Genomic DNA, 23787 nt, shown 5'->3' with positions numbered 1-23787 from the left:
TCGAAGTCTCCGGAGCACTCCACTACGGCGTCTCTCGTAGTCATATCGTGACAATGGGACATAAAACCCAGCAATAATGTTAGTATTATAAAATAAAGCTGGCTGAATGAAATTTACGTGGATTACAATCTACTTTAGAATACTACTTTTAAAATTTTTCTAATACCTGGTCGCTCTACTTCGATTCCCCAAAAATATGGCAGCAAAAGGCTCTTTCCTGTAAGTGCTTTGTGCCATGCATGAAAGTGTCATAAAATTAACTGAAATTGCTTCTTATAGACAACAAAAGCTAAAAAGTGTTTTAGCTGAAACCAGTACAAATTTTTCACGAACTGGGAAGGCTGTCTTTTTGAGAAAGCTGTATAGATTATATGCTACAAACTTTTTCTCCACTTCGTCTACTGCTGCAGAACTGACAAGAAAGCATTCGAGCAGCACCCATGCCTACAGAGCTCGTTAGTCTTAACATGAACAGGATCTTAGCATCTACCAAGGCTTGATTACATTTTTTCACTGCCATCCCAATGGATTTTGCAGATGAAGACTGATTGGTGAAGCGCAATTTTAGCAACTGAGATCTAATGACATTTTAAAAGATAAATTTGAATTTTCAACTTGCATTCATTCTTTCATTTATTCCCTATTGCCAAGGGGTTGTAAAGACTAATAGGTGCTCATTAGTTATTTGAGTAAATTAACCTTCTAAAATAACCCAGAAGTCACTCTTACGAGAGACCACTGTTTATGGATTTTTACATCTCGTATTTTGATGGCTTCTGCTCGGGTTCAATTCTTCATCAATAAAGGTGGACCATGGTCTATATTCTGAGACTATTAATTTTGGAGATCATAGCCGTAACGTCACCTTCAGCACACACTGATTGGCTGGTTGTGGAAGGGGCAGGCAAATAGTTTCTTCTGTCATTGCATACCCAAGATTTTACATCGCACAAAGTGACACTGCCGCCTGAAATGATAATCACTACTGTCCAAAATACAGTCTGAAATCTGAGAACACGGCATAGGGCTGTGTTCAATGAGCAAAATACTGAACTTGGCCGAATTCAGCAATATTTTAGTGGCACAACGCCCAAAGAATTCAACAAAAGAAAACTGTTCGTTTAAATTGTAGGGAAAATGTTGAAATTTGTAAAATTCAAAAGATACAGCTAGTACTTTATGGCCATAGTTTCTTTTTAAAATTCACCCACTGAAGCAAAGTTAACGAAAGTGTGGTTTCAAAAGAGTACATTATTGGCCTAATCGGAGCTGGTGTTTATTGTCAATGCCAGGTCAGATGTTTTTTTCTTTTATGCTTACAAGTGTTTTCATAGCTTTATTTACTCTGCAAATTTGCTGTTTTCTGTGCCCATGAGTCTTTCCAGTAACCTGGTAAGATCTTTCTACAAAGCTACGCCCTCGAAAAACAAAAGCCTGCTTATTATTGCCCAGACGTTAGTTTCTTGTGAATACCAACGCTTGCAAATCAGCAAGCCCGCCACAGTGATCTAGTGGTTATGGCGCTGGACTATTGACCCAAATTTCGCGGGATCGAATCCTGGCTGCCGCGACCGCATTTTCAGTGGAGGCGGAAATAGGCCCATGCGCTTAGATTTAGGTGCACGTCAAAAAACCCCAGGTGGTCGAAACTTCTGAAGCCCTCCACTCTGGTGTCCCTCATAACCATATCGTGGTTTTGAGACATTAAACCCTAACAATTATAATTATTACAAATTAGCAAAGCTTTCATTTTTACTTTTTTCAAACGTGAAAATTGGACAGTAATTAGGGTAACACATGACTCAGGCACAGACTTTTGACATGGGTTACTGCGTTGTTTGTATAGCATGTCTTCATTACCAACAAGCTTGGTTAGCTGTGACTTTTGTGGTTTGTCCTACACTGTAGTAGTAACGGCTTTTTACCTGCCTGCATTTACAGTAAACGGCCGGCCACAGCGCGACCAGTACGGCGAGGCGAGACGTTGCTGTCACTATCGGGCAGTCCTGTCGAAGCAAAGCCATCGGCTGTTCCCATTCACATCCACATCAACAATGGCCAGGTGAGTGAAGTAGTCCTTGGCGAGTGGTTTAAAGGTACGCTGCAGTAGGAATATGCTAGGTCACGGTGGAATGAAAGATTAGACACTGGAAGTTTTCCGTAAAGTACGAAATTTAAAAATTGACATCCCTGCTTAAAACAAAAACTGTAATGATAAAACTTGCCAAATCGGAATTAGTATACAAGTTATTTGTTTTCTGTTGAGGAATAAACCTCATGTTTAGTTGAGGTACTGTTCGGTGTAAATTGAGTCTTAGTATAAAGCAAAATGCAGATTTTCTCAAATTTGGATATTTCTTTTTCATGATACTTAAAAAATTCGGTGGCAAAAAATATTTTTGCCATAAAGTAAATCTTCCGTAGACTAAGTATCAACTACCCAAGATATTCAGACATAGATCATATTCAGACATAGGAAAAAAAACTCATAAAAGGACATTTTGGCAAAATTTCTGGCATCGTGAATGACAGAAAAATTGCAACAATTTTATTGAACGCCGTACTTTACACAAACATCGTTGCTTAATATGTAAAGCAAATTTGGTATTGGCATGTGAAATTATGCCCTAGGGATAAATTTTCTAACATCAATCGGAAGACATTCTATGGAATTTGGAAGGCACCCACATGGCCAGAAAATTGTCTTCTTTCTGAAAAAATCTAGCAATTTAGCTTCCAATGCATTAAATAAGCGCGGTTTCCTTTCTAAGAATACGATTGAGATGGTCGCCAAAATGGCTGCGACATATTGCCCAACAAGGAAGAGCCCACAAGGTATATGATGATTACAGTGCAGTGTGCCTCAAAGCTGTGGTGGGTGCACGATTTTTCACTGCCCTGCAATGCACAATGCAAGACTGGGTGGTGACACAGATGAGAAAATGCTTGTTATTGCATGACCTGCAATCTTTAAGGGCTGCTGGCACAAATTTGAGGAATTTTCGGATTGTTGCTCTAAATAAAAACTGTTTTTGAGGGCCCCGGAAAAAAATCACGGTGCTTCGCAATGCATTCAATATATTTTTAATCTCACTGCCTTAAAAGACCTTTCAGTGTTTTAATATCGAGGTGGCAGTTTCACACTCGCATGTCAACACAGTCTGACGTAGGTCTAAGTCACGTGGGGACAACTTGTGACCTACTGTACTTCATCTTGCAAGCTGATTGCAGCGAAGTGGAGGCTATGTGGCTGCTTAGCCAATGAACAAAAGAAGACAATTTAAGGGCTTGTTTTTCTTTGTTAGACACAAAGTTTATGAAAACCAACAGAGAATGAAGCCAAGGAAGAGATAAGGGATGTCATTTGTTTCTCCTTTAACTGTATTGCAGTCATTATCATATAAATATGAATTAAAGTGGACGAAGCGACAACTTGCTGCCGGCAGGGACTGAACCTGCAACCTGCAGATAACGCGCCCTATATACAGTAAAACCTCGTTAATTCGGATTTCACGGGACCGGAAAAAATGTCCGAATTAACCGAATGCCAAATTAACGAATGAACAGGAAAAACATTAAAATCAAGTTGGAGAAGCGTACCTTTATTTGCTGAAGTATTTTGTAATGGTTGCCTGCGTTGTCGCGCAGATTCCGGCTGACATTACAATTTTTCTTAACTCTTCCAAATGGCCAACAGCACGCAAACTGTCGGAAGTGCTCAGGCAAACGTCCTCTAATATAAAAAGCGCCTCCTAACTTCCCGTGAGGTGCGATGAGGTCGCGACATCATTAATAATTTCTTGATCAGGCAGGAGGCCAGTCGTGGCGACACAATCATGAATCGTGATGTAGTCCTGAAGGGTCATATCTGTGGGAAGGACAGCATCGAAGGTCGGGCAGTCATTGTCGGTGGACTCGGCTGACACCTCGTCGATGCCATTGTCAGCTACTGCCGCATGCTCGGGCCTCACATGTAAACACGGTCACAATGGGGGAAAAAAAAGAGAACTCCGCAAGGGAATAGACGGTGCCGACACATCACAAGGGAAAATGGCGTCGGAGGCGCAGTGGAGCGAAAAAAGACGCCGACGTTCAGTGACGCTGCAATATCGCCCCCACTAGTTGATGACAATGGCGATGTCACTCAGGTTTCGGTTTCGCTCCAGTGGTGCCAGCGCTGCTTTACCACACTTTTGTGTAGCGGCAGCCGTCAGCATTTGTCTGAATTAAGCGATGCGGAGCCCAATTCTGACGAATTAACGAAGGTTTGATCCCATAGATTAACGTGCACTTTGGCCGGGACCAATAGAGCCATCCAAATTATCCGAATTTCCGAATTAATGGGTGTCGAATTAACGAGCTTTTACTGTACTCTACCAGTTGCTACGGCAGGGGTCGTCTTACCAGCCACTTTATTGGGTATACATGTCTGTACATTTAAATGTGGGAGTGCTGCTCGTAGCCATGACTGCAAGTGTAATGCTTTTTGTCAGCTGGTGTCGTGTAGTACGTGCTTTTCAAGCTGGCAGCTTATTAATAATGTTGCGTGTTTGAATTATTAATAATAAGCTCTTACATACTACCTGAAGGCATCGAGTCTGCCGGAACGAGACCCTCACTATGAATGAACGAAAGAAGAGAATTTAAGGGCTCATTTTTCTTTGTTAGACACAACTTTAATGAAAACCTTTTCGTCTTTTCATCCCTGCCTGCAGCAAGTTGTCTTTTTGTCCCCTTTAATTTCTTCACATTTATATAATTTAACAATAAAGTTCACAGACTACAAATAACATTCCCTATACCTTCGTTCGCATCATTGTATGTTGGTATTCATTATGCGTAGCCAATAAGAAGAGCTAAAATCCCTCACGATGTATTCATACGCACCGCGTCGTCTGCTCTGCGCCCCGTAGCATCTGCACTCAAGCATTATGCGTAGGCTTGTGCAAATAGTCAATTTTAGGTTCGAAGCGAATAGTGATTTGGTCGAATAATTTCGAATCAAATTCGAATAGTATATACCACATATTATAAAAAAAAAGGGTCATATTTGTCATGACCCAGGTAACCTGCACAATATTTCTTAAAATTGAGACAAGGTATGTGCAAATGTCATTCTCTTTGGTTCAAAAGGAGTGGAAGCAACTTTGAAATGTAACAGGATTTGACTTTCGGTAGAATGCAAGTGATAAGCTGTAAAATACATTACACTTTAGTTATACCGGCCTATATGCTCCAAGTATAATAAATTTTAAACTTAAAACATGATGAATCGATGTCAAGGTAGTATGTTCACTTAACCTTGAAGTGGGGCTTTGCAGCAGTGCAGATTTCGCCTGATTAGGTGTATTCACGGTGTAGCACCCCTCCACTGCAGTGAAACCACCTTTACAGGGGGTTACATGCCGTTTATTTATGTCTATTCGTTCATTTCGAATACATTGAAATTTAGAACAATTTAAATTCATGTCGAAGTGAATTCGAATAACTGTAATATTCGTTCGAATATTTAAAGTGCTCAAATATTCTCATGAGCCTAGTTCTGCGAATAAAAGGAACACACGGCAGTAACCAACGCTATTGGCATTGGGCAGCAATGGCAGCGCCAGAAAAAAACTCAACATGGCAGCACCCATTGAAGCTGGTTCCCTAGCCTCAAATAACGTCACCGTGAGCTGTGTGGCTCGCAAGATCTAAACCAATGCTCGTGTTTGCGTTATATTTGCGTCCTGACTCTTAGACAGCACTGTATTTGTGTCCATTTTACTCTGTTTACAAGATTCATTCTCAAATTCTTGGGGACAAGGCTTAGCATGCGTGGCTGAACGAACAGCTGATCTCAACAGTGTGGACAAAACAAAGCTGTTACTTTGTCCTCAGCGCCAGATGACAGAGCGCTAGCCGATTCCACCGTTTATTTATTGCTGTCTGGACAGTGGGCAAGTGGCAAGTGCAAGTTCCGGTTGAAGTGGGCGATTGCTTCTGCATGGGCTCTGCCATGTTGTTTCGTGACCGCAATTGCTGGTGGTTACCAATACAATAATTAAAGGTGCATGACATACATGCGAATCATGATTGGTGTATCACGTGTTGCTGTGACATAGCACGCACCAGAGAAACGCACTTGTCTTAACGTTGCCAGTTATTATGCGCTTGCAAACAGAACTACGTTTTGCTGAGCAAGCATGCGGCTTGCTTGAACCTCGTAGCTTTCACTCTGCTGCAACCAGCTTGTGAGACACAGAGCGTAAGTAAGTTGCATGTGGCGCACATAAACAAAGATGAGTGAATTGTCATCCAGCAACTCCAACAGCAATTTTGGCGATTTCGGCCGTATGCTGGATGCGGAGCCCAGTGAACTGTGTTGAATGGTCATCATAACGTCCATTGCGTTTGGGCTGGCTTGCAGATGCCGGACGGTGGAAACATCAGAATCAAACTAAAACATTTTATGTGTTTCCGGGATCCGGTGTATGGAGAGCGTTAGCACTGCATTCCAAGGAAACTAAGATGTACCTTTTGTGACGGCTCAAAATTGTGTCGGTATATTTAATGGGGAGGTGCCCAAAGTTTCTTAGGTCGGCAAGTTGGGCTCTTTGCTTGGTTTATGTCGACAAGACACAAAACTTAAAATGGGACAAGGAGTTCAAGCTTATAAATGCTCAAACGTGTCAGCTCACACACTTGTACCCTGGTCACAATGGTGAATTTAATGTCATTTTGAGTGAGTGCTCTTTAAGCCCCCCAGAATGTCACTTTGGTGTGGCACTGCTAGACGAGAAAGGAAATTGCACATTGGAAATGGTGGTAATGGCTATGGGTACTTAAGTAGCACAACAGGTATTTCTTCATCTTTATTTCAGGCAATGTTCCTTAAGTAACATTGTGTTATAACTGTAAACAGCCCAGAAAATAAACTTTAAGTACGAATGTAGCAGATGCGGCCATTGCACGGTCTGCGCTGGGCATGCCTCTGGAATGACAAAAATTTGGAGGCACAAAGGAACAAGGACAAGAAATGACAGGACTGGTGCCAAAGTCATTTCTTGTCCTTGTTCCTTTGTGCCTCCAAATTTTTGTCAGACCATGCACCAACTAGCCCAAGAACGCGTTTTAGTTATGCCTCTGGAAGCCATGGCTGTAAACTGCCCGAGAATGAGAATAGCAAAGTAGTTTTTTGTAGTATAATATGTTTTAAAGGGACACTAAAGAGAAGGAATGAATCGGTTTAGATCGATAAATTGTGCTCTGAGAACTCTAATGTCGTTAATTTCGCCATCATAGGTTAATTAATAGAGGAGAAAATCAAGCTCAAAGTCTCATTCTTAAATTTTGTGCCGAAATCTCCCCACATGACATCATGGATTTCAAAGTGTATTTATTGTATTTTGGCACCATTGGCTCAACAGAATTACCCCAAACTTGGCATGTTAAGTCTATGACCCCCTCAGAGGACAATGTACTTCATTTTTACCGATTAGGAACTACGTAGTCTCTAGCAGGCGCCATCACAACATGTGACGTCACGGTGAATCGTGCGGAAACTTCTAGGTGGCATCGCCACCATAATTTTGTTTTTGCGCGTTTTCTTGCTTACTAAGCGTCTTCTCGCAGCAAGCGTGGTGTTTTTGGTATCGTGAAAGAGTACTTTACTAATATGGCAAAAATCGTTTTGCTCTTTAGTGTCCCTTTAAGCGTAACAATATTCCTAATAACGACAACAATAGTTAAAAATATACTATGAACTCAGCTTCGAATAATAACTTCATTATTCTCGAGCCACTGCTACCAAGGCTAGACACTCCGTGGCAGTGAAGTGAGTTTGGCGAACGCACTCCCCGGCAAGTGCACTTTGCAGTGAGTGTCACTAAGTGTGTCCGTGTGACAGCGTGTGAATGATACTAGCGGTGAAGTGCGCTACCTCGAAGTGCACTTAGGTTGGCACGTGCGACAGGGGTATTATAGTGGTTTCAATGCAGTGTTTCTTTCAAATGCAATACCTTTCATTTTTGGAGGTACGCTTCTTTTTATTCAAATACATTGTCTTTGTGATAATCAACTCGCGTGTGTTTTTAGTATAAGATATGCTCTTCAGCTTTCCACAAACAGATTTTACCCATTTCACCTGATGACAAGCAGCACAATTTGACATAAGGAGGGAATATTTCAAGCTTCTATTTTCAGAAACTTTCTTTAAACCCACTCTCCATTTATACGAGGTAGGCAATGTGAGGGACTCTGGAATTATTTTGACCATTTGGGGTACCTTAACATGCACTCAAGTTCAGTTGTTACTCAGTGACAAGCAAATGTTGACAACTGTATGTTTTATGTTGGTAACCAAACAATCATCCCCTCAAATGGTGTGGGCTTGAAGTGGTCTTTAAAAAAGTCAGTTTTGCCATAAGGGCGAAGCATTGAATAGAATGCCATGGCAACAAATTGGAAGGTCATAAAATGCTAGCAAACCATGCCGTTTAGGTTAAAGTACAGGGCAGAGGCACGCATCAAAACTCCTGCGAAAGATGAGCAGGGCGATGACCTTGTGCCCTTTGTGCCATTGCGCGAGTGATAGTGAACAAGCCTCTACCACGCTGAAGCACCTCAGAGCTCTGTGTACCACCAGCGTTCAATGGTGTATATAGTCACCTGGTTGTGACAGTGAAGAAAGCAGTCACAGCCGATAAAGATCAAACTACTTATTGGGCGAACAGGTGCCCAGAAAAAGAATGACACTCAAAGTGCAACAATATCAGCGCACACAGTCGTGGGTCGTCGAATAATCTGCTCGTCTGTGAAACGCGCAGTCTTTTATACATCCCTTATCGACCATCCAGCGTTATCGCTGTTGCTCGCATTAGCTCTAGAATAAACTCCATTATTTGCATCGTGTGCGCAATCTTATCGAAAGATTATAAAATAACAGGGGACATTCCGAGACAATCTCGTGCAGCCTGCGCAAGGCAGTGGTTAGATGTGTAACAGGCTGTTTAAATAAAAAATGGAAAAGAAGGCACGTGTCAATATAAATAGCTTCTCATTAGTATGCTGGAGAACGTATGCTGTGTGACGGAGTTGTTTAATGCGCCGCGGAGAGAGGGGTCACAGATTCGAATCCCTGGTTACGCGTTTTGGAAAAATTTTCTTCTGAACTATTTCCATTTGTGGGTTTTGCGTGCACGCGAGTGTGTGTGTGTGTGTGTGTGTGTGTGTGTACCGGCTAACTTGGACCAAGGTTAAAAAAAAAGTCATGTGCTCTAGGAAAGTTCTACCTGTTGTCTATTAGTGGTAGTCATGTGTACATACAATGTATTTTTTCCATGACTAAGCACTTATTAACTTTAATTAGCCAACTTTCTTGTTCTTGCTCATCAACACTATGTTGTATGCCGCCTCAAATAACCCCAGAATGAAGCATTTATTTTTTGCTGAAATCTGCCTGGTGGTTTTTTCCAACAAAAAACGAGAAGCGTGGGAGACACGCCAAATAGTATAAAATAGACACGCGCACGCATGCGCCTCTATTCCAGTGCTTTTAAGCGTTCTTTAGTTGACACACGGCTGCATTCGTTCAACATTGCATTGTAGAGGGCTTCACGCTCGATGATGGACCCATCAGCAGCGTGTTTTGATGCATGTCCATCAGATAGCGTAAAGCCTTTACAATGAACGAACGCAGCCATGTATCACTCAAAGAACGCTTGGAAGCACTTGGGTAGTGACGTGCGTCTATTTCATATTTAACGTGTTTCGCATGCTTTTGTTTTTTCTCTGAAAAAACAACCAGGCAAATTTTGGCAAAAAAAATAAATGCTTCATTCTGGGGTTATTGAGGCGAGGTACAACATAAAGTTAATATTTTACTGATTCGAGCAAGAATAAAAAAGGTGTCTAATTAAAGTTAATCAGTGAATTGGTGCTTAGTCATCAAAAAGTAGATTGTATGTACACGCGATTACCACTAATATACAACAGGCAGAACTTTTCTAGGGCGCATGGTTTTTTTTTTGAATCTTGGTCCAAGTTAGCTGGGGTAGCCGGGACATATATTATTTTGAAAAGTGTTTCTGCGGATCCAGTGCTTTGTAAACATTGCAAAATGACTGAAGAACATGTGAAAATGTTTATTCCAACGTTCAGGCAGGAGGGCCTGCTGAAACGTTGGAAGAAATAAACATTTTCGCACATTTGTCTTGTCATTTTGCAATGTTTATATATGTACAGAATGACGCGGTGACGAAAGCGTCCATGTGACTGCTACTGCAATAAAAAAAAAAAAGACCTTGCTGTCATCTCTGCTGGTGCCTCATTCTCATTTCAGTATACTGATCATCTCTTAAGGATATTTAATATTTATGCATTGTCAGGTACGATGTTGCTAGGTAGGTGTTATTACAACGTTGCCTGCATAATGCACATGTTATTGTTTCTCATCCTAACTTGACCAGTTCTGTTTTTAATTCTAAGTATATTAAATAGAAGTGGATTTTAAACGTTCGTGCACCCCTAATTCAAAGCTTTCTTGTCTGTGCAGGTGGTGAAGGTTACGGCTAGCAATACTCGTGACTCATCGCTTAACGAGCTGTGCAAGGCTATCAAGAGCCTCTGCGATAAGATGTGAGGATGCAGCACTGAAATATGCTTTTAATATAAATTGTTGCAAGCCATATATACAATTTTTACTTTTTATTTTTATACCGCTCTTATGTAAGATAGCCGAATTTTTTAAATGTCCTCATTTCATCTTTGGCTGTCTTAACTTTTCACAAGAATCTGTGTGCAAGAAAAATAAAGTATATGTAATCTTTTAGTTCTGTCTTTCAGTTTTTATTGCTTGCATGGATTGTAACACAGAAGCAGGGTAATGAACATTTGACGATCACAAATACATACTATACCCCAGAATGTTTTCTGTGGTAACCATCTCCTGCAGCACCACTCATGTTCCTTTCGCAATGACTGCCTTGCACATGACAAAACTGGTGGATCTGCTGGGTGGGCCTTTGCATGAAACCACAGGGAGCGGCAAGAACTCTAGCTATGCTCCTGTGCTTGCTCCTATTCGCTGTGACAGCAGTAGAATCCAGGCACTCCACTCCTACTATCGAGTTCCTGAGGAAAGCGCACCTAGGGCTGGTTGAATCTGCATTGAAGGCACACCACCAGTTCGTTGTACGTTGATAGGTAGTTAGACTGGCTTACATGTTACGCAAGGTATTGCCACACGCACTTATTTCCTTTATTACAGCATAGCTGTTAAGGTCAAGGCTGCCCGTGTGTCGTAGACGGAAAATGATCATCATGAACTGGCACGTGCCATATTCATCCTCTTGTTCAGCGCCTTCCTCTTCTGCTTCGCTACCGGAAGACGTGCGTCGATTTGTCCGGCCAATGGTGCAGTAACTTCGTGAGCGACAGAACGAGTCAGAGAGAGAGAAGGAAAGAGAGGACTTCTTGGCGAAAAAAAAAGTTTGCCGAGGCAAGATTCGAACCAGCGTATCCACGATCCAAAGGCGAGTGTCCTAATAACCACTCGGCTATCCAGGCATGCTGGCAGAGCAGAGCATAGTCTTGTATAGTATAGCACAGCAAGGTGGCGTGAAAGGGAAGCGAGAGTGAGGAGGAGGTATGCGAGGCTTGCGAGGAGAGAAAGGAGGATGGAAGAGAGGAAGTAATAGAAACAGTGAAATAGCAAGAAAGGAAGGAAATGAAAAGGTAGAAGGCGAGGATAATTACACAGAGAGAAATAGAGAAACAAAGAGATGGAAATTTAAATTAAAAAAGAGGAAAGGGAAGAAAGACTAAAAGACAAGGAAAGAAATGGACAGATAAAGCAATTTTTTTTAATGTGATCGGGTTTCAGCCACAAAAAGCTTACCACCACTCGGCACAGGCCGCACAGCAAGGTTTGGAAGCTTCGAGATTGTGTCAGACTTCTGTTAATGGGGTACTGACACCATTTTCCAAAGAAGAGTTTACTCTGCCATACAAATATCTTGTATACAGCGACTGCTCTGAGCGAGTGTGAAGCTCTGCAAATGCTAAGATATTTTATTTTGATGTTAAGGGCAATTTTCCCATGGCGCACCTACCGACATCGACACTAGCTTGACATCAGGCTGCAGTACTAATTACGCACCAGTCTAGCTGGTTGTGGTGACGTCGGATCCCAAAACTTCTAAAATGGTCGCTTGTGCGTCGCCAACAGAGTCACGGTGCGGAGCGGCCGTGGAAATGTCACAATATCTTGCGCGAGCATGTGACGAGAAGCTCGTACCGTACCGTGACGTTAGGTAGGGTGGCCCTAATGTCATCCAAACCTCAGGGTGCAGTATTAGCCAAAACTAATTACAGTATGTCTTTAAAAGCTACTTTTTTCAGGGTGCACTCGTGCTTACCAGTGCATCTTCTAGGCTCTTGAGGGCTTGGCCTGCGAACACCAACAACGCTGGAAGGTTCAAACATTGATGTATAAAAGACGACTCATTCTGCCGATGAGTGAGATTACAGACGACCAACATCCGCATTCGCAGTTATTACTGTATAGCAAGTGCTGCTTGTACCTCGAGTCTTTCTTTTATCGGGCAAAAGTTCGTCCAGTAAAGCATTTTGTCTACAGGTTTCACCGCTCAATTTAATCCAAGCGCCAGCCAAATTAATCTGGGTGCCAGTCAATTTAGTTCAGCTGCCACACAAATTAATCCAAGTGCCAGTGATTTTAATTCAAGTACCACTGAAATTAATCCAAACGGCAGCAGATTTAATCCAATCGCCAGCGAATTTAATCCAAGCATGTCCTACGTGACTACTTTGCAACTTCAAGACAACCCAGAGTTTTCGGAAATGCTTGGAGTGAATTAAAGGGTGATTTAATCAGGATGTGTAGAGTAAAGCACGAGTGAGTCACTAGTGATCACTTTGTGTAGTGTGACCGTCCCTGCAAAAATCCACCTCGTGATCACTGGTATCAAAGGGTGAATAACTGAGCGCTTATGTTGCTACTGTTGCAAGCACCAGTGACCTTGAGTTTTCGTGATCACTAGTGATATGTTCAGCTCTATGGCCTCGTACTTTCTTATGACGTTCCATCATGCGTTATCAAAGGAAACCACACTGAAAGGCAGACACAATTATTGTGTGTAAAATATGGTACGACCGTGTCACTCGTGATAAGCAGTCCCAGTTACAGTTAGTGTGTACTCATCGGTATCAAACAAATTATAATAAAATGAGCATTGCAGTAGTCACCATTACGAGGCTAATCACTCCGACCTATTAGCGATCACAAGTGATGTGTTCATATCGATTATCTCGTACATTCATGTAACATTGCATGATGGGTATCAAACGAAGGTTCATTGAAAGGGCGATACAGTTTTTGTGTGTAAACATGGTACGTCCGGGTCACTAGTGATAACAAATCACTTCGTTTTTTAAAGCAATCTGTTAGAATTCGAGTATGTACTCATTGGTATCAAACTGTCATTAAATGAACATTGCAGTAGTGACCTCTAATCACCCTGGCGCATTAGCGATCACTAGTGATATGTTCTAATTGATGGTGTCGTACATTCTTGTAACGTTGCATCGTGCGTGTGAAATCAAAATATATTGAAAGGGTGAGTGAATCTTATTCTCGAGGCTTGGCAGGACGGAGTGACTAGTGATGACGAGTCGCTTTGTCTGGTAATATAGACGTGCCTATATTTTTCACATGTAATGGTTGGTATCAGTAAAGCTATCAATGATGGAGCGTCACTGAAAATTTCGTTAAGTGAGAATATTTATGGTCACTAAAATATGCAATTGAAATAACATAGAATACGTACGTTACGCGCAGTTATGTAAAAATTCAAAAAGTGCTACGCACTTCGTGATAATTTCGTACTGTAATGCGCTGCCAGGAATGACACGAACCGAACAAAACGAAAGTCAACAAACGGTGATGCGTAAACTAACAACTTGCATCATTTCCAGCATGGAAAGGCTGTGCTGCGTTTCGTTTTCTTTGGCCCTTGAAATTCATGGCCGCGTGTTACAAGATGAATTCGTACCGACTAGGCCCCGTTGCAGCCTTCCGCGAGGTGTTTTTGTAGAGCGCCGACAGCAAAACCTATGGGGAGCGCGCCGGCGGTATCCTACCTAGCATGGAGTATTCCTTCCTCCATGCTACCTAGCACCCAATCGAGGCGCGTCCGATAGAGGGCGACTCCGTAACTCCTCGCCCCCAATAAGAACCAACAGAGTGCATGTAAGAGAGCTTCGCATGCAAATACCATGCATCAGCGATCAGCAATGAAGCGAACGTACTTAGACACGGTATGGTACTTTTCGCAGTGCACGCGATTTTCACCGGGTACCCGCAACAGCTGGACATCGCGTAGCTTTCCTATATAAACGCACAGAATTAAGGAGCCCATATCATGCTCGACTTAGCTGCGCCGCTTGCACGGCGCAAAAAAAAAAAAAAAAAAAATCTGCGAAAGATTTGCGACTCGCTGGATGCGAGCATGCGCTCGCAAATGACGCAACGGAAATAGAGAGTTTTAGTTTAGCGCGCGCAAACCTGTACGTACGCAACGGCCTGCGCGCTGCGTACGTTAGAGTTGAGGCTGTCTCCTACATTTTTAGTTTACCGTACGCAACAACCGAAACGTGGACTGCGTCTAGGCGTCAGCGCCTTCGTCTCGGCGTGTTTTTCTGCGCCATCTAGTGGCTAAGAAATAAACTACAATATCCGATCATAGTTGACACAAGTCAAGGCACGAGACAAGGCAAGATTTTACGATGGCGCAAATTTTGTTGAGGTGATCTGTGGTGAACGGTGACGGTTGGTACGACTTCTACGAGGCGAGCAGCAGCGAGGGAGGAAAAATGCCTTCCGAGAGCGGTGGCTTTTGAACGGCGACAGCAGTCTCGATGACATCGAATATCTCCTACATCTTTGCAGCGATCACTGTCCACTGCACTGGGTCCGCGAACGGATTCAAGCTACTCACGTAGGCAAGGAGCTCCAAATCGAGGGCAATTCCGAAATGGACGCGGGATTTATTCGCTGCCGTGACCGCAGTGCCGCTTGTGCTGCTGTCGGACGCAGCCATTTTGCTTGTCTCGACCGGTCGAGATCTCGCGAGAGAAGCGCCCGTAAGGTACGCAACGGCCGTAGCGGGCGCAACGTAAGCGCCGAGATCTAGCGTGCGCATCTTTTGCGCGCGCAAACGCACGCATCTCTCTTAGGTTCAGCGCATGCGCAGTCTTGCTCTCTCTCACCCGTTGCGTGCGCAAGGCCGTTGCGCGCGCTAAACTAAAACTCTCTAATGCCTTCGCTCAGGGGCGCGCAGCCAGGGGAGGGGGGGGGGGGGTTGGGTGGGTTCAAACCCCCCCTGAAATTTTTTAGTTTTGCTTGCGTATATATACACGCGCACATACAAACGCACGCACGAACATACATAAAGTATAATTGAACCCCCCCCCCCCGAAAAAAGTTTCTGGCTACGCCCCTGCCTTCGCTAGGAGTCGATGCGGATATTTGCGATGTGGAGGCTTCACGAATGTGACGTCAAGGCCTCTCCTCAGTTTTCTTTCCTCCATGGATGTAATACCCGTAGAGCAGAGCGCGGCAAAAAATACACCACTCTCCGCAGCACGGAATCACAACGTAACTCGGCGTGCGCGCGCAAGACTGCGTTGAGGAGAAACGTTTCTCCGCTTCTGCTTGCCGCAAGAGGGCGCGACGGGTGAAGCTGCCGCAAAGGAGAAAGTCGCGGCTCCGAAGGAGCAACGCAGCCCGTTGCTCCCTTCTCGCTTCCCCCCATTTTTAGAGTAGTTTAAATACAGTTATCATCACCATTTAGCGGTTTCTGAAACTTTTCTGAAACATGCGTTCCGGTAACAAGGTAAGCGCAATCCGGTTTCTCCGGTAACACGGTAACGTTAAAAAGTATACGTACAAGCTAAAGGTCCCTAATAGGGACGTTTACCTTGTACGTATACTTTTTAACGTTACCGTGTTACCGGAACGCATGTCTGAGAAAAATTTTAGCTGGCCATTCGTAAACGTTTACGTAGGTACGTAAACGTATACCTTTACGTTTGCTCAAACCACTAAATGGTGATGATAACTGCATTTAAACTACATTTAATTTTGATAATCTAGAATTACCGCTGCGGCAAAATCGTAAGAGAGGTTTTTAGCTTGTGCAGTATCCATAAGCAAAGGGGTGTAGCTGAAAGTCTTTAGATTTTTCCTTTTTACCTAAGTATCTAAACGTACGTTGTATCTAACTGCCTTCTTCTCGGCTCTCTCTCACGCGCAGCTGTCGTCTGCCGCCATTTTCTTCCTAACTTGGAAGATTTACAAAGCCACGTGCGTCTACGTACATTAGCCACACATTTTTCAGTGGACAATATGCTAACGCGACGCGCCTTTCTCCTTCCGCCAACCCCACGTCATTTTTTCAGTGAGCGGGGGACGCCCTTCACCAGGGGCTGAAAAGCGTTAGGAAGAACATGGATACCGAAAAAAAGCGTTAGCCAATGAGATTCGTCGGCGGCGCTTCAATGGTTGTCGCTACTTAAGAAAGTACAGGTAAAAATCTAGGGACTTTAGGTAGGGTGGCTAGAAGGCACTGACTACGGTGACGGGGCCCGTCAGCGCAGTACCGTCGTAAAAGTGACGGGGCCCGTCACCGTAGTGTCAATTGTAATAGTGACGGGGCCCCGTCATAATAGCGACGTACTTATAGTAACGGAGTAACGGGCCCCGTCATCGTAAAGCGGTGACTACGGTGACTGGGCCCGTCAGTGCAGTACCATCGTAAAAGTGACGGGGCCTCTTTACCGTAGATTTTTGGTCGTTTTAGACGCGCCCTCGTCGTGTGGCGTTCGTGGCGTAGTAGTTACTTGTGCGAGGCAATAAAGAAAAAAAAAGTGTTCGTGGCGTAGTTGGTTGGCGCCAAACCTCCTTGGTTGGCGCGCTCTCCATAGTGTTATGGCTGCAGGTCGTCAGTTCGATTCCTCCCGGGTTTTTTTTTTTTTTTTTGTCAGGTTATGCGTCAACGTCAACGTTACTGCTCTGACGGAGTCGTAACTTTTTCGTTCATGTCTGCGGCGGTTAGACAGCCCTAGCGTTCGGATGATGCGTTGTTCCTAGGCTTGTGCGAATATTCGAGCACTTCAAATATTCGAACGATTATTACAGTATTTGAATTCGCTTCGAAACGAATTTAAATTCTAGGAAATTTCGAAGCATTCGAAATGAACGAATAGACATATATAAACCGCATGTAACCCCCTGTAAAAGTGGTTTCACTGCAGTGGACGTGTGCTATACCGTGAACACACTTTTCCAAGAAAAATCCGCACTGCCGCGAAGCCCCACTTCAAGGTTAAATGAGCATGTAGTAAAACCTTGTTAATTCAGAGTCACTGGGACTGTGACAAATTTAATTAAGCGGGTTTTCGAATTAACCAAGCATACAAAAGGCGGGATGCAAGGAACTTTGTGTTACTGGAGTAATCAGAGGTGGTCGTTTGCTGTGCGTCCTACTTTGCGGCTACAAGGGTGTTTTCCAGCAATACTTGGTCCGAATTTTGCCGCTAAACCGGGGAAACGGCGGGCCTCGCTGAGGCCAGTGCAAGAAAAAAAATAAAGAGGGGAAAAAACGGTCTCGTGGTCAACTGAAATACGCGCCTGCGGAAAAGAAGACGTGCTTCGCTGCAACACAGTGGTGACACACGGGCAGCATGTCACCTGCTCCTCACAGCGTCAGTGCGTCATGATGCGGCCATTCGCCCATTCTTTCTGGTAAAATAATGTAATAATGACCAGTGTGACGGAACTCGCGATGTGTTCTGGGTGGAAAAAGAGGATCATTGAAGCTTTCGAACTGAGTTTTCGAAGTAGGCGTTGCGGGCAAGTACTCCGCCAGCAGTGCAAGTGCGCAAACTGCCGGAACAACCGCCAATCGGAGGTTCACACACATCGCGAATTCCGTCAGACCGCCCTTTATTAATTTCTCTATTTCCCTGAAAAAATGGGTAAACCATGACGCACTGACGTTCAGAGAAGCATTCGTCATGCTGCCCGCGTGTCACTGCTGTGTTGCAGTGAAGCACGTCTTCTTTTCCGCAGGCGCACATTTCAGTTGACCACGAGACCGCCGTTTGTTTTGTTTTTTTCTTGCGCTGGACAGCACCGAGGCTGGGATGCTTGACTTGTCACTCATTAGTATCGCTACATTGCATTGCCTTGTGGCTCCTAAGGGCCATCGATTCTGCGGATTTGCGGCTAAATCGGGATCGGGAATTGGCACATACCCAAAGTTTTTGAATTAACCGGGCTGGTACTCACCGCCGCTTCAAATTATCCACTCAGATTTACATTGCAAAATACAGGGCCATAGAAATCCTTCTAATTATGTGGGATTTCGAAATAAAAGTTCGAATTAATGAGGTTTTACTGTATTACCCTCACATCGATTCATCATTTTTTAAGTTTAAAAGCTTGTTATACCGGCTTATATGCTCTAACTATAATAAATTTTAATTAACGTTGCATTCAACCGAAAGTCAAATCCTGCTACTAGTCAAAGTTGCTTCGAATTCGCTTCGGACCTAAAATTTACTATTCGCATAAGCCTATAGTTGTTCCTTTGCGACCTCGGTTCTAATCGCGCTAAGAAAATGTTTCCTTTTTTTTCTTTTTTCAGTATTGTGAAAAATACCGTCCCGAGCTTCCGGCTAGTCAACAGTTACTCATTCGTGGTAGCACGGCTCAGCGTGGGAGAGCGGAGCCCGTTAATCAGCATGTCGCTGGCGCGGCTGACGGTCATGCGCTGCGCAGCCAGTTATACAGGGACGCCATGGGCGCAGCGAAGACAGCCAGTCAAATCAGCAATGTTCCCTCCGAGATCTCTTTCGACCATGGAAAGCAATTCTAGAAAAATTCCAGGAAGACTTCAGGCGCAGGTGGCTGTTGTGGTCGGCGGTGCACGTCAGTACGAAAACATTTCCGGGAGTCGGGGGGGGGGGGGGGGGGGCGTGGGGAGCATCGACGCAGCGACATTGGCGGCATGCTGATATGCAGCGTCAGCGGCGCAGCGACATATGCTGATTAACGGGCTCCGCTCTCCCAGGCTGAGCCGTGCTACCACGAATGAGTAACTATTGTTGACTAGCCGGAAGCTCGGGACGGTATTGTGAAACAATATTGAAAAAAAAAAAAAAACAGAAACATTTTCTTATTCAGCGCGATTAGAACAGAGGTCGCATAGGAACAACGCATCATCCGAATGCTAGGGCTCTGTAACCGCCGCAGACATGAACGAAAAAGTTACCACTCCGTCAGAGCAGTAACGTTGACGTTGACGTTGACGCATAACCTGACAAAAAAACAACAACAAAAAAAAACGGGTGTTATCGAACTGACTACCTGCAGCCATAACACTATGGAGAGCGCGCCAACCAACTATACGCCACGAACACGACACGACATGGGCGTCTAAAACGACCAAAAATCTACGGTAAAGGGGCCCCGTCACTTTTACGACGGTACTGCGCTGACGGGCCCCGTCACCGTGGTCACCGCTTTACGACGACGGGGCCCGTCACAATAAGCACGTCGCTATTATGACGGGCCCCGTCACTATTACAATTCACACTATGGTGACGGGCCCCGTCACTTTTATGATGGTACTACGCTGACGGGCCCCGTCACCGTAGTCAGTGCCTGGCTAGAATGGGGAGGTGTGAAAAGCGGCCGCGGAAACCGGTCCCCAACGTGCGCCGATGCCGCAAGGGGCGCTGTACGCAGGGGCGCGTGGCGTTGAGCAGACGACGTACAGCCACCCTAGTACAGCGCAGCCTTGCTAGCGTCCGACGATTATGGCTCGCGCTATTTTTTGCGTGCTACACTTTGCAGCGTTAATCGTTTTCTTTTTACCTCAGCGATTGCGCTAATAAAGCGTAGACTTACTCTCCCCATTTGAAAAGCAGGGGGGTGTGTCCAGATAAGATCGAACACGAGGTCCCGGTCACCATTCCCGATTGTGATGAAATTTACTGTAGGTCTAGGCATTACACCCAGAACAATGGTTTCGCAGTTAGTTTTGCGAAAAAATATTTTGCTCGCCTGAAAAAAAATATACAACTTTTGGCCGCAAAAAACGCTTTTCCGTCAATTTCGCGATTTCTGAATTTTGAGCGCACCTAGGGAAAAAACGGTGCACTTCTTCGTCACAATATTTATTCCTCTTAAAGAACATGTGAAATACAATCTTATGAGTCTATTATTTCCCTTGCTTGTCGAAGCACATTTGAAGAAAAAAATCACGAACTTGGCAAATCGCACAAAATACCTCTATTTCAGGAATTTATTGCTGCAAGCAAGTTAAAGTGAGGATAATAAAAATCGGTACATATTAACTTTGATACTTTCACTCTCTTTCTAAATAATTTGCGTGGTTTCATCGCGCTCCGTTTCACTCGACAATTGGGCTGAAACGTAAGTGATTCACCAAAAACGCCGAACTTTGAAAATGATTTTCTCAAAAAGGCCATTTTTAATTTTTTTTAAAATCCCTCTGATTGAAGTCAACGACGTCATCTACCATTGTGCAGAAAAAAACATTGCATTATTTTGGTTGTTAACAAGTTATAGTGCGTCAAATGTGACCATGCCAGCCTAGCGGCCGCGTCGTTCGTTATGGGCTGAAACTCGGATATAAGATGCTAAAAATACTTGTACGTGACATAATCACAGATCAGCAGCTCCACACCAACAAATGCACAGCCCGGTGTGATGGTTCAGCAAGCTTTGTCTTGCGATCAGCCGCTTGACAAACCCGCAGCAGCGGCCGCTCGGATGCTTCGGGCGCTGACATTACATGAGTGCCGCTTCGACTGCGGATGAGCTCCTCTTGAGCGCCAAACTACGCTCAGAGGACAAACGAGAGAAGAAATGCATCACTGTGAAAGTTAAAGGCCGTTAAGTGCCAACAAATGTCATAGTATGCAACGAAAACTCTGCCGGCGATTTCCCAGTGAGCGCCTTCAATAGAGCACGGATGTATTTTTTTTCCCTGCTGTTATGCCTGAAGCCGCATAATATCGTGATAAACACTGGACTTGCGTTGGATATTCTATCTGCGGACGCACAACAATACAGTATTGTAAAAGCGGTTCTTTAATGAAGTAAAGGACTTGGACACACTTCTTTTCACAGCCGGCTGACACAAGTGTTCTGGCACGAGATGAACAACTGCAGTTTGAGTTGCTCGACCATCGGAAGCAAGTATGACAGCTTTCTTTAGATGTCAATGGCTTGCTTTTGTGTCATATGTTGCTCATAGAATGAACCTAATTACCTTTAGGCCACCCGAAGAGAGAAAGCAACACATGCGTGCGCGCACTACTGGAGGCGCTCACTGGGAAATCGCCGGCAGAGTTTTCGTTGCATACTATGACATTTGTTGGCACTTAACGGCCTTTAACTTTCACAGTGATGCATTTCTTCTCTCGTTTGTCCTCTGAGCGTAGTTTGGCGCTCAAGAGGAGCTCATCCGCAGTCGAAGCGGCACTCATGTAATGTCAGCGCCCGAAGCATCCGAGCGGCCGCTGCTGCGGGTTTGTCAAGCGGCTGATCGCAAGACAAAGCTTGCTGAACCATCACACCGGGCTGTGCATTTGTTGGTCTGGAGCTACTGATTTGTGATTTTGACACGTATAAGTATTTTTAGCATCTTATATCCGAGTTTCAGCCCATAACGAACGATGCGGCCGCTAGGCTGGCATGGTCACATTTGACGCACTATAACTTGTTAGCAACCAAAATAATGCAACGTTTTTTTCTGCACAATGGTAGATGACGTCCTTGACTTCAATCAGAGGGATTTAAAAAAAAAATTAAAAATGGCCTTTTTGAGAAAATCATTTTCAAAGTTCGGCGTTTTTGGTGAATCCCTTACGTTTCAGCCCAATTATCGAGTGAAACGGAGCGCGATAAAACCACGCAAATTATTTTAAAAGATAGTGAGAGTATCAAAGTTAATATGCACCGATTTTTATTGTCCTCACTAACTCGCTTGCAGCAATAAATTCCTGAAATAGAGGTATTTTGTGCGATTTGCCAGGTTTGTGATTTTTTTCTTCAAATGTGCTTCGACAAGCAAGGAAAATAATAGACTCATAAGATTGTATTTCACTTGTTCTTTAAGAGGAATAAATATTGTGAAGAAGAAGTGCACCGTTTTTTCCCTAGGTGCGCTCAAAATTCAGAAATCGCGAAATAGACGGAAAAGCGTTTTTTGCGGCGAAAAGTTGTATATTTTTTTTCAGGCGAACAAATTTTTTTTCGCAAAACTAACTGCGAAACCATTGTTCTGGGTGTAATGCCTAGACCTACAGTAAATTTCCTCACAATCGGGAATGGTGACCGGGACCTCGTGTTCGATCTTATCTGTACACACCCAGGGTTCGTATTGCACGCCGAGTAGCACTGCGCGTGCCAGAGTAATATTGCTAGCGGCATTTCGCGCACGCCACTTTTGAGCAGCAAGTTTTTTTTTGTTTTTGTTATTTTTGCGCTTGTGTCCTGCCGTTTTACCACTTGCCATTATGTATCACTGCAACTTATTCAAGTCATTTTTAGTGCTTATTCACATGGTTAAGGTATGTCTTTTTTAAAAAAAAAAGTGATTTTTTTTTACTTTTGATGTTCTGAAAATGTACGAACATACAGAATTGCGGTTCACAAAAAAATTACGCTTCTATTTGGTTCTGTTCGAAAGTTATGGTCCCTTTTTTGTGACTACACTCAAATTGAAAATGACATGTTCGGAAAATTTAATTATTGTTTTTCTCGAAACTTCATTTTCAGTAGGTTTTTGTTGCGAAAAAGCTAATAGCTAATGAACAGATCAATATTTTCCCATGAAACTTTCCATGCTTCTTGCTCAGACATTTACTTGCGCCTGTGCAATGAACTAGAATCATTGAAACGATGAATAACTTTTAATGTTATAATAATTCAATTGAAATGCAACCTTCTGAAACAACACGACTTATGGTGGTTTTAGGCTATAATATACCTAATAATAATGATAGCGCAAGGATTCTAGCTCATCGCACAGCCTACATACACAGCAGGGGCGTAGCAAGAATTTTTTTTTTGGGGGGGGGGGGGTTTCAATCATGTTCGTGCGTGCGTTTGTATGTGTGCGTGTATATATACATATGCAAAATTGAAAAATTTGGGGGGGGGGCGGTTGAACCCCCCAACCCCCGCCCCCTTGGCTACGCCCCTGGTACACAGCTATAATGCTGCGAAGCCATTTTTTTTTTGTATGGTTGGATTGGTATAGTTATGACTATTGCCGTGATGGCCGTGTTATGCGTAATATTGGTAATTACATTATAATTACCTTCCGTTCTTTTACTGAACGCACTTGCAGAGCCCTTTTAAACTGTTCGCCCAAAGGCAAACACAAAACAATTAATTTTGGGTCAAAACCTAAGATTTCTAAAAAGGTGGAAACATACCTAAAAAATTGCCTGCTCTCGCGCTTGTACCATTACTATGCACTAGCTGCTGGTCAAAACGTCATGTGTTCGTTTTGTCGGCAGGTTGAAAGATTTATTAGTTCAAAGGAAACACATTCGTACACGAAGCAAGTTTATTTGAACTCTGTAATAAAGAGCTATCTACAGAACACAGGTCTTAGCCCACTTGGCTTTCTTTTTTTCCTCCTCATGGTTAACCCCCTTTAAAAATAAATGCACCCGAGTTAA

General features: G+C 43.7%; 1 protein-coding gene and 1 long non-coding RNA gene across 4 annotated transcripts in view; one reads left to right on the top strand and one right to left on the bottom strand.

Annotated features, from left to right (window-relative positions):
* LOC119395903 (uncharacterized) overlaps positions 1-10810 on the top strand; it is a 31925-nt gene extending 21115 nt beyond the window's left edge. For both annotated transcript variants that reach the window (XM_049416810.1, XM_037662917.2), the window contains exons 8-9: positions 1942-2062; positions 10535-10810. In XM_049416810.1, the coding sequence (XP_049272767.1) occupies positions 1942-2062; positions 10535-10621 (208 nt within the window). In that variant the 3' untranslated portion in view covers positions 10622-10810. The remainder of the gene's footprint in view (positions 1-1941; positions 2063-10534) is intronic.
* Positions 1-23787, bottom strand: part of LOC119397931 (uncharacterized) — a 452016-nt gene that overhangs the window by 263914 nt on the left and 164315 nt on the right. The gene's annotated exons all lie outside the window — the stretch shown is intronic.

Source organism: Rhipicephalus sanguineus, chromosome 6 (assembly GCF_013339695.2).
Source record: "Rhipicephalus sanguineus isolate Rsan-2018 chromosome 6, BIME_Rsan_1.4, whole genome shotgun sequence".
Lineage (NCBI taxonomy): Eukaryota > Metazoa > Arthropoda > Arachnida > Ixodida > Ixodidae > Rhipicephalus > Rhipicephalus sanguineus.
Note: the sequence above shows the minus strand (reverse complement) of the source record. Positions and strands in the feature narration are given on the sequence as shown.